Source organism: Taudactylus pleione, unplaced genomic scaffold, assembly GCF_031769625.1.
Source record: "Taudactylus pleione unplaced genomic scaffold, aTauple2 ptg000468l, whole genome shotgun sequence".
In the NCBI taxonomy this organism is placed as follows: Eukaryota; Metazoa; Chordata; class Amphibia; order Anura; family Myobatrachidae; genus Taudactylus; species Taudactylus pleione.
In genome coordinates, this window is record NW_028284870.1 from 696069 (window position 1) to 709700 (window position 13632).

General features: G+C 44.1%; 1 protein-coding gene across 1 annotated transcript in view; it reads right to left on the bottom strand.

The window, feature by feature from the left end:
* TPO (thyroid peroxidase) overlaps window positions 1-13632 on the bottom strand; it is a 300270-nt gene that overhangs the window by 183839 nt on the left and 102799 nt on the right. Inside the window, exon 10 of the mRNA XM_088448842.1 lies at window positions 13220-13457. Coding sequence (XP_088304968.1) covers window positions 13220-13457 — 238 coding nt within the window. The remainder of the gene's footprint in view (window positions 1-13219; window positions 13458-13632) is intronic.

Below are 13632 nucleotides of genomic sequence, written 5' to 3' on the forward strand. Positions count from 1 at the left end.
AACAAATTATCCTATATCAGGTTCTCCCATCTGGCTAATACACGTTTCTGGTTGTATAACCCTGGCACAGTACCCTTCTGGTACTCTGCCAACCATTTCTTTGGTGTCATTTAATGTGTACCAATACCAGAAGTGTCTCCCATTTAACCTAATTGTGCGCAATAGTTAAAAATGTATAGGCTCATAATCAGCTCTTAGTGAGAAGGTCATCATCTGATTATTCCCAGTCACCTCCCAACTTCCTGGTTTATTGGAGTTGGCGATGTTCAAACATAAAAGTGATTTATCTACTTGGTACTGGTGGAGTTTAAAATGAAGTGGCTTGGTGTTAAGAAATTTTCCATCCAGCATCTTCCCTTGTTGTAATTCTAAAACCTCAGAGACATTTAATGGAAACGGCACTAACCCTACATTATGCTGTCCCTGAGGCACATGAGACCACACCCAACAGTCAGTCTGGTTTAAAACTTTGCCCACCATAGTTTGATAATCCTCTAAAGGATACCCAGCCCAATACTGGTTCTACTTAGGTTGGCACTGCTGTATGCAATTCTCATCAACTAAGGACCCACAAAACTCACAAATACAATAATCCTCTGATGATAGACCTTCACACGGTCTCCGAGTTTCCAGAATAGCAGATCTCTTAACAATAACTGTACTGGGTTTGGTCAAATACCGCCCTTGCGACTGTATTGCTCATTCTTCCAACTCCACTCCATCGATATCACCATCAGCTCCCCTTTCCATCCTCTGTCCTCCATCACAGAAACCAGAGCTCCCGAAACAACCCAGGATAATGAGAACTCTGGGAGAAAACACAAAGAACCACAGCAGACCACTCCATTGCTGAAAACAATGATCTACAAATTTATTTTAGCTCAGGTATCTCACTGTAACCTTTAACCCTCCAGGAACAGACTCTCAATTGACAGGTCTACATTATCTGCCTTGATTCAGCCTTGTCTCTTCACCGGTTGGTTGACCTTCTTACAGTGAGTGAAATGGACCCAGGTATCTCTCTCTGCCACTTTCAAGGAAGTTGTACTTGTCAGCAACACCTGATATGGACCTTCCCACCGATCTGTCAAACAACCAGAACGCAAGGAATTTCTGATCATAACAAATTCTCCAGGTTCAACATCATGACAGTTTATTTCAGGCAAATCATGTGACAACAATTTCAGTTTCTACTGTTGCTGCTTTAACGGTTTACTCATTGTTATAAGATACCTTACAGTAACCTCGTTGTTACTTTTCAAATCTTTCTGCGGACTTATAATCAAATGAATTTGTCTACCAAACAGTATTTCAAAAGGGGACAGATTGAGAGGGGGTCTAGGAGTTGTCCTGATACTGTGGGGGACAAGTGGTAGTGCTTCTGGCCACCCCAGTCCAGTTTCTGCCATTATCTTACTTAATTTATTTTTAATAGTACCGTTCATCCTCTCCACCTTGGCACTGGATTGTGGTCGGTAGGAGGTGTGAAGTCTACTATTAATACCCATTAACTTACACATGTTTTGGAAGACATCACCTGTGAAATGAGTACCCCTATCACTTTCGATAATTCTAGGGATACCGTATCTGCATACAAACTCCTGAACAATTTCTTAGCAGTGACCAAAGCAGTATTACTGGCAGCTGGGTATGCCTCAACCCAATTAGAAAACACATCAGTGCACACTAATACATACTTGAGATTCCTGCAGGGTGGTAATTGGATGAAATCAATTTGTATTACCTGAAAAGGTCCATCGGTCGGAGCAATGTGGGATGGCTCGGTAGGGATTGTTTTCCAAATGTTTTTCCTCAAGCATGTCAAACAGGACACTGCTCTCTTCTCCGCTTGGGAAGAAAAACCCGGTGCACACCAGTATTCTCTCACCAACTTGCACATAACTTGCTATCCCAGGTGAGTCAGACCATGCGCTGCCTCAGCCAGGCTTGGGTAGTACGCCTTGGGAGCCACTGGCTTACCTTGTCCATCTCTCCAAGAGTTTCAGAGGACTCTTGCCCACATCCCTTGGACCTCCAGACTGCCTTTTCCTGAATGGAACACAAATTTTGCATCTCAAGTAATTTCTGCATATCAATCATTTGAAACATCATTTGGTTAATTGGCAGGTTCACTTTTAAACCTGCTGCCCATTTGGCAGCTTTGTCTGCCCTGTTATTGCCCAGTGACACCGGGTCGTCTTCACATGTATGGGCTTTACACTTAATTACGGCCACTGCCTTAGGCATTTGGATCACTGTCAGTAGTCCTTTTATATGTCTGGAATGTGCGACTGGTGTGCCTGCTGCTGTCATAAAATTTCTCAGACGCCATAGAGCACCAAAATCATGTACTACTCCGAAGGCGTACCTAGAGTCAGTGTAGATATTAGCAGATTTGTCTTTTGCTAATTCACACGCTCTTCTTAGTGCCACCAGCTCCGCCACTTGGGCCGAGTGAGGTGGACCAAGAGGTTCGGCTTCTATGATGTCTTCGTCATTTACAACAGCATAACCTGTACATAACTCTCCAGTGTCAGTCAGTCTATGACAACTCCCTTCCATGGAAAATGTCACATCTACATTTTCTAAAGGTGTATCCCATATGTCAGGTCTTGCAGTAAAGGTCTGATTCAGATACTCCATACAATCATGTGCATCAACATACCTGCAGAACTCACTTTCCGCCAGCGAATCACCTCTCTCCACCCTTTGTGCATCCTGGGGCACATATGGTAAATACGTTGCTGGATTTAATGTACTGCACCGCTTAATGGTGATGTTTGCAAGTGCTATTAGGGCTAGTTCCCATTTTGTGAACCTAGCTGAGGACACATGTCTGGTTTGGGCAGAATTTAGCAAAGCAGATACAGCATGGGGTGTATAGATAATCATATCATGGCCTAATACTACATCCTCACTCTTACTGACCAATAGAGCAGTTGCTGCTACACTTCTTAAACATGTTGGGAGTGATCTTGCCACAGTGTCCAATTGTGCACTGTAGTATGCTACGGGCCTACTGGCATCACCATGTTTTTGTGTGAGGACACCTGCTGCACAACCATTAGCTTCCGTACAGTACAAATCAAAAGGTTTTTCATAATTAGGTATTCCTAATGCAGGTGCTCTTGTCAGACTATCCTTAAGGTTAAGGAAAGCCTGCTCTGTTTCCTCTTTGTGTACGACATGATCAGGCTTTGAGGAAGAGACTGAGGGCCTGATTCAGACCCGGTCGCAAGTGCTGAGCGCTCGCCACCGGGTCGATGGTGGCCCAGAGCACATGCGCACGATGGAGCCGGCTCCGTTGTGCGCATGCGCGAGACCCAGATAGCGACAGGCAATCCGTCGCTCCGGGTCTCGTACCAAAGGTAGCGTGCTGTCGATGTTGAGTGATAGCATGCCCCCTTTGGTGGGCAGGCCGGGGGAGTGGCTGCACAAATGGAGGCATTCCCATGTGAACGCCTCCGTTTGGGGCCGGCCCCACTGACATCACGAGTGATGTCAGTGGGAGAGATTTCGGCTCTGTTAGAGCCAAAATCTCTCTGGGGCTTGCGGCAAAGAGACCCTACCACATGGGACTCGTCACAAGCCCGATGGTCATGATGGTCTTGACCATCGTGACCATCTTCCTGGCCGCTCGCTATAGCTGTGGGCCGCTCGCTATAGCTGCCAGGAGGCCATTCTAAAAAAAAAAAAGACCGGCCCTGATTCAGAGTGAGCAAGTCAGGGCCTAAGTCCTGTAATGGCAAGGCCAAAATAGAAAAACCTGGGATTCACATTCTGCAGTATCCATACATTCCCAAGAAGTGGTCTGTATGGCCAGGATTCTGTCAGTGGTTAGATGTCGTAACCCCTGGCTTAGGTAATGTCCCAAGTATTTAACCCTGGGCTGGCATGGCTGTAGTTTGTCCTTAGCAACCCTGTGTCCTGTTTGCGAGAGATGAAGCAATAGAAGTTTAGTATCATTTAAACATGACATAAACAAATCAGAACACAACAATAAATCGTCCACATATTAATTTAGAACAGATCCATTGGCAAGTTGAAAAGATTGTAAACAGGCATGTAAGGCCTGGGAGAAGATACTGGGGCTGTATATGAGGCCCTAGGGCAATCGTGTCCATGTGTATTGTACCCCCTGTATGTAAATGCAAATAGGTACTGACAGTCAGGATGAAGAGGGACAGAGAAGAAAGCAGAACAGAGGTCAATGACAGTCAAATGGGTTGCATTTGGTGGGATCTGCATGAGGATGACAGCTGGATACGGCACTACGGGGAATTGGCTTTCTAGTACCTTATTAACCCCTCTAAGGTCTTGTACCAGCCTATAACCCCTCCCACCACTCTTTTTCACAAGAAAGATGGGACTGTTGGCTACACTTGCTTTATGGACTAAAATTCCCTGTTGTAATAACCGCTCAATTATGGGATAAACCCCTATCTCTACCTCCTGTTTTAATGGGTACTGGAGAATTTTTGGAGCTTGCCTACCGCTTTTTAGATTTACCATTACGGGAGCTGCGTTTGCCATCAATCCAGTGTCCTGTCCATCTTTGGTCCAGAGAGACCCCGGTATCTGAGATAAAATTTGTTCTACTTGAGATGGATTTTTATCTGAAACAGTAGAGTGAAACATTAACCTTTGGGGAGTGTCCAGTATATCCCTCACCTCGTACGCAACTCTCTCTGGGATATCTAGAAATATACCATCAGTGGTACAATAAATGACACATCCCATTTTACATAACAAATCCCTTCCCAGTAGGTTAGTAGGGGCCGCTGCAGCCAGGAGAAAGGAGTGCCTGGTATGCAATGGACCGATAGTAACCTCTGCAGATTTGGTTAAAGGATAATGTTGCACTTTACCCGTTACACCCATTGCTGGTACTGTTTCGCTGGTCACCTGTAAATTAGATGGAGATTTTATCACTGATCTGGTTGCCCCTGTATCTACAAGAAAAGAATGTTTAGTACCAGCTACATCGATTAACATTACAGGCTCTTCTCTAACAGCCCCAGTTAACCTGACTGACTGTAGACTACAGGTGTGACCTGACCCCTAGAGCTGACTATCTGCTTCCAGCAAAGTATTCACTGCTGCGACGTGAGCAGGTGATGGCTGGAATTGTCCTGTCTGTTGTGGGTGCCCCTTCTGTAGGTATGTCGGTGTTCCCTGGTTTGGTGTTTCCCATTTCTTAGCCTTACAGAACTTACTTATATGGCCTTCCAGGTTACACCTAAAACACCTTTGTAATTGACGTGTTGTGAAAGGTTGTTGTTGTTGTGTGGGTTTGGGAATAAGGAATGATTGTGGTTGTGTATAGGGATAAGGGTTTGGAGGTTGTATGGGATGAGTGTATAGTGGCTAGGTGTGATAAGAGTGCTGCGGTGTTAGTTTCCAAGCTCTGGAAGGAATGCAAATAACAGCCATTAGTTTCTCACTCTGCATTTCTCTCTTCCTCAAAATGTTTTTATCATGTTCAATTGTAGATTCCCTGAGTGTGTCCACTGTAACTTCCCTCCACCTAGGAAGTGAGGTCTGAACTCTGGCTTTTAGAGTGTCCTTAAGACCATCCATAAGCACTGTGATTGTCATTTCCCTGTGATGGGTATTGTCTTTTATGTCCTCTATACCTGTGTATTGGGTAATAGTCTGCAGCGCTCTAGTAAAATAATCTGCTACAGACTCACTCTCTTTCTGCTTAATCGTGAAGATTTTACTCCAATTAACAATTAATGGGAAAAATACAGCCAATTGGGTAACAATGTGGGTTATATTGTCCTGATTACCTTCATCAGTTATGGGACTATTTCCATCCAATACACAGGCCGTGATAAACTTTTTCACGTCGGTATTGTGTGGAAGACATGCCCGTAATTCCACTCACCAATCTTTATTGGTTGGCTCATGAGCATTACCTAAATCCTTTACAAATCTTTGGCACTTTGCTAGTTCTTTCCTAGGGTCAGGGAAATCTGTCATTATGGAACGTAGTTCTGCTCTCGTCTATGGACAATGCATCGCTACATCTCTTGTGGCTACTACACCATGCACGTCCGGATTCCCATTGGGAACAGTTATTGTCTAGATGGGATGGATGCCTGCCATAATGCTACCTTTGGCCTGGTTACCTAGTTGAGGGTTCAGCCTACTGCTACTATGTATGGTATTAGTAGTCTCCGCTACTGTTAAAGCGGGGGTTAATACTTCCTGCACTGGTGGGGCTACCTCCATTTCTGGTACTATCGGGGCAGCTACCTGTGCTTGGTGTGGTGGTACATTTAACATTTGTGCAACATGGGAGAGAGCGGACATCACAACAGGTTCATCATCTACATCATAAACATGTTCCATATAGTTACTTAGAAGAGGGTACAAATTACTTGTTACATTTTTATGAGTTTTTAGATCGACTGTACCTACACCCCCATCCGCATTGGGCGGTGGTGGTGCGCGTGCACTACTGACATTACCTTCCGCAACGCTACCTTGCTGTGCGTGCGCGCTACTTTGCAGTGCGCATGCAACGCTATTTGCATGCGCATTCCCTTGCGTTGTGCATGAGATGCTAGTTTGCATCGCGTGCACATCTCTGAGCCACATATCCCCCTCGTGCTGCCACAACTTCAAACAATCATTAAACTTTACTCTTTTCTTCAGAGACTTCACTAAATATATACTGTCTCAGAGATTGTTCAGAACCTCCGAATCGAAGCTACCAATCTTAGGAAAAGGTGTTCTACATTTCTTGGTCATTTTGACCCATATGTCGCAATATGCTGTAGCGTACGCATCATACTTTTTAAACATAACATACCTGGCCGATCCTAACGGCCCTTCCATTGCAGCGTATCATCGACCATTACTAGAGATGGCTTTTCACCCATCTCGGAAAATGTTTAGCAATTTCTAGAGAATTTCGACTGGTGAACGATTTTCAGAGAGTATCGTTCACTAACTCCCTCCCGTTATACCCAGCTGACCCACCTGGCATTACAGTCGGCCTGCACAATGAGGAGCAGACTAACCACCTATTGTAAATTATTCTACTAAACCAAGCTTCAGCCGCTCACTCCTTCCCGCTATACCCACTTCACCTCTATGTTATGATCCGTGTGTATACACGAGGAGTAAAGTAACCGCCTAGCAAATTATTTTACTTGTGGTAAATTTAACCCAAGCTTCACCACTAGCTTCCTACTTTGAGTTTACTCCCACTGGTAGCAACTAGAAGTTGCAATAACCCCTACCCTTGCCAGCAGTTTCACTCCCACGACACCCACTTCACAATCACAATTTATATAATTATGCAGTCCGATCACATTGCCCAAGCAACCTAACTGATCAATGGACTTTGCGATTAATGGATGCCGGACCAAGAAACCCCTTAGTTTCTCGATAACCTAAACCACAATGTACCTGCTTTGAACACTGGCCCAGTAGTTTGTGCTGCCCCATTGGGCACCTACCGAGTTTATACCGAGGTTTAATAGACAGTAACCTCAACTTTGCAATCACACGTTTCACTTATACACTCCTTTTCTGTACAGAAAATAAAAACCTTTTTCCCTTAATAGAGGGCAGTATAATTCAGAGGTTTTAACAAGCAATCAAGCTATACATACAATGACCGTTGAACACGTGGCAGCAATACAGGAAATATGCGTACGCTATTGTGCGAGTTCCCATTTTAACACTAACCTTTATCAACGAAGGTAAACAAACTTTTTCTTTCCTTGTCCCTGGATTCTAATCAGCGCGCCTTGAATCCACACAATAACAGATAGCGGTCTCTCAGCATCACGTGGTAGCAGGTTTTCGAAGGCACAATGCATTCTTTCCTGCGTATGGTGCCTCCACCCTATGCTGAGAGATCGATAACAGTGTGTGACCGTGTAAATTAGCAGCATGATCTCACTCTACGAGCCCCCAACTATGAATACCTGATGATCTATACACCCTAAATGTCGCTATTTAGCGTTATAAGTCGCACAAGAAATAATTACTTTCCAGACTTTGATTGTGGTTCCAAAGTATAAAAAGATATTATTCACCAAAAAGCAGATAGTTACACGCTGTGATCTAAATACAATTAGCGCAAACAAACTATACAATCACTAGGTACAGTCGAATACATACGCATGCGCTCTGGATCCAGATTTTTGGCATCAAAGGTGAAACCTCCGTAAATAGCAAGAAAATGATGACTAACTACCAGAAATAAAGCGCTTGCATATTTACCCTTACAGAGATAGGCAATACAATAGAACAAGTTGGCATAAACCCATTGGTTCTTCTTCCTGGTTCTTCTGTTACGATACAGTTCTTAGGCCAGTTTGTATTGTAATAGTTCAACCTCCAACAGTTCTTTGTGTCCGTTTTCCCGCCGAAGAACAAGTCTAAACTGGCTACATTACAGAGTACATTTCAATGCCTATCTCTCTATGATCCATAATTTGCAGACACATGTTGCGATTTCCTCGCCGATGGAACCGGGAATCTGCAACTAAACAGTGGTTCAGAATGGCACCAAACACGGTCTGCTTATCATGTACTAAACCTGATATCTTAAATACAGTCACTTTATTACATAATTAATAATGAATAAAACCTTGAATATTAACCTTAATGCTAGGGAACCTTCCTATGTAAGTGTGCAATGTGTAAGTGTAAGGATATTAAGAAAAGACGCTAGTTAGCATTGTGCGTCTACGTGTTTGTGGAGTAAACCGTGGTACGTGTTTTCCAGGATTGTTCATATTATATGTTTTAGTAAATGTATGTATTTATATAATGAGGACTTTTAATAGTGTTCTATTGCGTGGGAATCGCACAACGCTAAATAATAAAATCGCCGTATGTACTAATATTGTGTGAGATTCGCTAAAATGGTGTTGGGCAGCCATTTGAAAAATGGCGTCTTGTTGCCTTTCGCAAAATGGCGTTGTGCAGATTTTAATTTGAACAGATTCTGTCTCAGCCAATTATCCGGCTTCTACACTTCTGAACTCCAGCTTCTGGCTCTCTCCATGCGCATTATGGGCCTGATTCAGAGCCGCTCATAAGCGGCCGCTCGTTCGCTCCGAGCGATGTTCGCACAACTGCGCATGCGTATGGGTTGTAATACGCATGCGCGAACCATTCATTGCGGTCGGAAATTGTGTGCTCGCAAAATAGCAAATGCCTGCTAATTTGAGTGACAGAATGAGGCGTTTGTGGGTGGTAACAGGGGAAGGTGCTTGAAAACGGGGAGTGGTGATCCGAACGCAGGCGTGCCAAAAGGTCAAAACGGGTGTTTTAAGGGTGTGCATAATTAACAAAGCAGCGTCATCGACCACGTCTCTTGGTTGTTTCTTAGCCTGAACTGTTCGCATGATTGCGGTAGGAAAATCCAACCACAAGCACTGCGGGCGTCTTTACAAAATAGTGAGCGCATATTTCGTTCGCTCGCTCAGACATAGAGGCGTCAACAGACTGCAAAGAGCGAGCGCTCAATTTAAATAGCCGGCCCCTTTTTCTGAACGAGCGAGCGCAAATAGCGTCCGGCTCTGAATCAGGCCCTATGTTCCCATAATTCCGAGGAGCAGCCGGGCGGACAGGATGGTAAGTGTGTTTTTTTTTTTTTTTGTACAAGCGGCACTACAGGGGCACTATATGGGGGCACTACTACAGGGGCATAACTATGGGGGCACTACTACAGGGGCATTATATGGGGGCACTACTATATGATTTCCTTCCTTTCAAATCAAAGTGGTAACGTCGGCGTATCTAAATATATTTTGGGGTAAAAGGTAAACAAGTTCCCTGATCCCTGTTCTAGAAGATAATAGCTAGAATCTGATTGGCTGCTATGGGCAACATCTCCACTTCTAAAAACTCTCACTTTAGTAAATTTACCCCTTAGAGTGCTTTGAGGACCGAGTTTGGAAACCTATGGAATAACCACATCTCTATGACACAAATTTATCTTCTTTTTCCTAGCATCTAACAGTCCTCCCCGAATCCTAAATCATGAAATACTGTTTCCTAGCACGCCTTTTCTCTACAGTTGATGACAATCTTTTTGTAGATGATACTATATTCAGCATTTGGACCAAAGTGCATGATGATGATTTTTTTGTCCTGGAACTGTATTTACCAGACATTTTACATTTGACAAAGCTTCCTACCTTCTTTGAGAACCAGACTGATTTTCCATTTCTTGTATTTTTTTTATTCTTCTTAATTTGCATCTGACAAAAAATAACCCAAATATGTATGTTATATTGGACACAGGGGGTGATTCAGCTTAGGACGCATTAGGTACCACAGCTAATAACATGGTAGCACCTGTGATAGCTATAATATACTTGCATTACTGATCTGATCTGCGTCCTAGGATGCAGCATAGGATCATCTGCAATCCCATTGGCTGGCTAAGTGACTCATGAGGTCACGCACGCCGAATGTTGCAGATGCTCAAAAGAGGTCAGACATGTTTTGGGAAACGGAGGCCATCACCGCCCCTCCCCGTCCTGTATGCAGCCGGACTGCGTCCGGGATCAGACACTTTCTGTAATGCACATATTCCCAATAATTTGGAATCTGGTCCATGGATTGTAAACTACACTGGGTCAGGGACTGATGTGACTGACTGATATATATCCTGTAGTGCACTGCAGAATATGTGTGTGTGCTATGTAAATAACTGTTCATAAAAATGTACCTATTGCTATAACCTGTTATATGAATAGTTTTTGTGTAGTGTGTTTTGTCTTTATATGAAACTTCAACAATTGATGATGTTCTGCCTCCAGTACTGTGTCACCATATGTATGTATTACGTTGAGAATGGATTCATCACTGTTCACAATACACATCATGGCAGAAAGTGAAAGGGTTGCAAAGATATTTTCATTAAACTCTCATTTACTTCATTTTTCCCATGAAAACTCATATTAGGAAATAGTTGTGCCAAGCACACTGAAATGTTTAACATTTGAATAATATTTTTAGCATGTGCCTTGAGCATGTTAATGTTTTAGTTTTGCAAACTGTTAGAAGTGCAGCCTTTTTATGCAGCATTTCTGCCATTTTTGTCCCAAGATATAGGCTGACTTGTGATAGATTCATCAATGTGTCCCAATTCAGTCATTTTAACTCTGCAGGGATATATCAGTTAATCATAAGCATACAGTCGCGTTGTGGAGAATGCTTTGTGATCCTTCAGTGAAATGGTGCAGTGGTTCATATTTCACCTAGTTTACTAATGCTGATTTTGCAGCTCTATTGTAGATCTAAAATAAATAGGGACCATTTACACACTGCAGGGTTAATTCAAAACAGCTGGGCTGTGATACGTGCCATGCCCCAGGTGACCACTAGTAGGAAGCATGGAAATATCTTCTTGATTAAAAAGCTCCACCTATCTGTTCATCTTTAGACAAAATTACTGCCCCTCTTTCCACCATAGACTTGTGATGTTAATTGCCTGAAGAAACACAAAGAAGATCCCTAAATCCAGCAAATAACAGACATCTTCACAGGGAATCAGTATGATTTATCGCTGGCCATGGGGATGCAATCGGGAAGCCGGCTGACATTATACCAGCAGCCGGCTTCCAGACTGTCATATCCTGGCGAGGGTGAAATGACCGGCGTCTAGATGTAGGCACCGCTCAATTCACCGACGCCGGGCGCCGAGAGCGGACAGCCGCTGGGGGGGAGAGGAGGGTTAGGTTTAGGGCTCCCGTGGGGGACTTAGGGTTAGGCACTCCCCTGGGAGGTTAGGGTTAGGGAAGGGCGGGGAGGGTTAGGGTTTGGGCACCCTGGGGGGAGGTTAGGGTTAGGCACCCCCCGGGGGACTTAGGTTTAGGCAGCGGGGAAGGGGGGGGTTAGGTTTAGGCACTTAGAGGGGGGATTAGGGTTAGGCACTTGGGGGGGAGGATCGGGATTTCAAATGCTGTCGGGCTGCCGCTGCCAGGATCTGTTCCTATGTCGGCCTGACGCTGCCGGGATTCGAACTGCCGGCCATGTGGCCAGCGGTATTACATACAGATTCCCGGCCATATGGTTCTAATCCCGGCAACGGCAGCCCAACAGAGAATGAAATCCCGATCGTCCTTAGGGTAAGTATAACTAACCTAATTCCTCCCTAACCCTAACCCTCCTTTAGGGATGCCTAACCTTAACCCCCTCTTCCCTGCAGCCTAACTCTAAGTCTCCCAGGAGGATGCCTAACCCTAACCCCCCCCTTCCCCTAGCTGAACCATAACCTCCCGGGGGGTGCCTAACCCTTAGTCCCCCGGGAGCCCCTAACCTAACCCACCCCCCTGCAGCTGTCCGCTCCCGGCGGCCGTCTTAGCTTCGATCGGTAAGCCGGGTGTCAGGCTCCTGACGTAGGTCTAATGACAGGCGTCAAGATTTCAACGCTTGCCATTTGTACCTTGCCGGCTTCCCGACTGCTTCCCCTTCACAGACCTTAGGGATTTTCCCTACCTACCAATGATGCAGCAATAGATAGCCAACACTGAGTATCACTGTTGACTGTAAGGGCCTGAATAAAGTTTGTGGGAGCCCCATAACAACTAACTTGTGGGGGCTCCTACCAATTATATTGTCAAAATTAAATACTGACAAAGATATTAAGCATCACAGTAACCACCATACAGTACACACGGCATCCCAGTGGCCACCATACAGTGCACACAGCATCCCAGTGACCTCCATATAGTGCACACAGCATTCCAATGCCCACTATACAGTACAGACAGCATCCCAGTGACTCCATACAGTACACAAAACATCCAAGTGACTGTCATACAGTACACTAATACTACAGAAGTTACAACTCACAGTGGTAATAAAAACTGATTTTTTTGTAGTTAATATTTCATGACCTGATATAAAACGGTTCTTTATACCTTACTGAAAAAGATTAAGACAAACGTGGTGGTAAATGCATGCACTGTATACATGAGTAAATACAATACCTTTCAACATCATGTCCCTTACTATCTCCCTAGTTTTCACCCCTTGCTACTTTTTAGAGAAAACTACTTTGTAGAGAGAATAATATAAATATGTTTGAACTTTGAATGTAACACTATGGGCTAGACACTTCTAGCAACCAATCAGATTCTAGCTATCATTCTCTAGAATGTACTGGTTGCTATTGGTAACACCTGCACTCTGCCTCATTAGACATGTTAGTAATACATATATGATATCTGTGTACCTGTCTCCATCTCGCAATGCTTTCATTTGCTTTCCAATTAAACATGCAAACAAAGGTCCAATTCTAGCACCAGGAAGAAAGTCTTCTGCGAGACCACCAAGCCAAACATCAATGTTGTCAGGATGCCCATATAACTCAATCATTTTCTTTGTTATATTATGATTAGAGAAAGCGCTTTGAATATCCGAGGGGGAGCTCAATCTTTGTAATCCACAGTATTCTCTCCAGTCATTGTACCCTGGTAATAAAAAAATAGAAAAGAGAGTGCTGTTAAATGCTTGATTTAATAAAAGGTACGCTAGCATGGAGACAGTCAATGTTTACTATAGCAGCAGGGCCACATATGTTTTTGAGACTGGAGAGAACCAAAGAAAAACTCATCCACCCTCTCCCGAGTCACAGTCTACAATAGA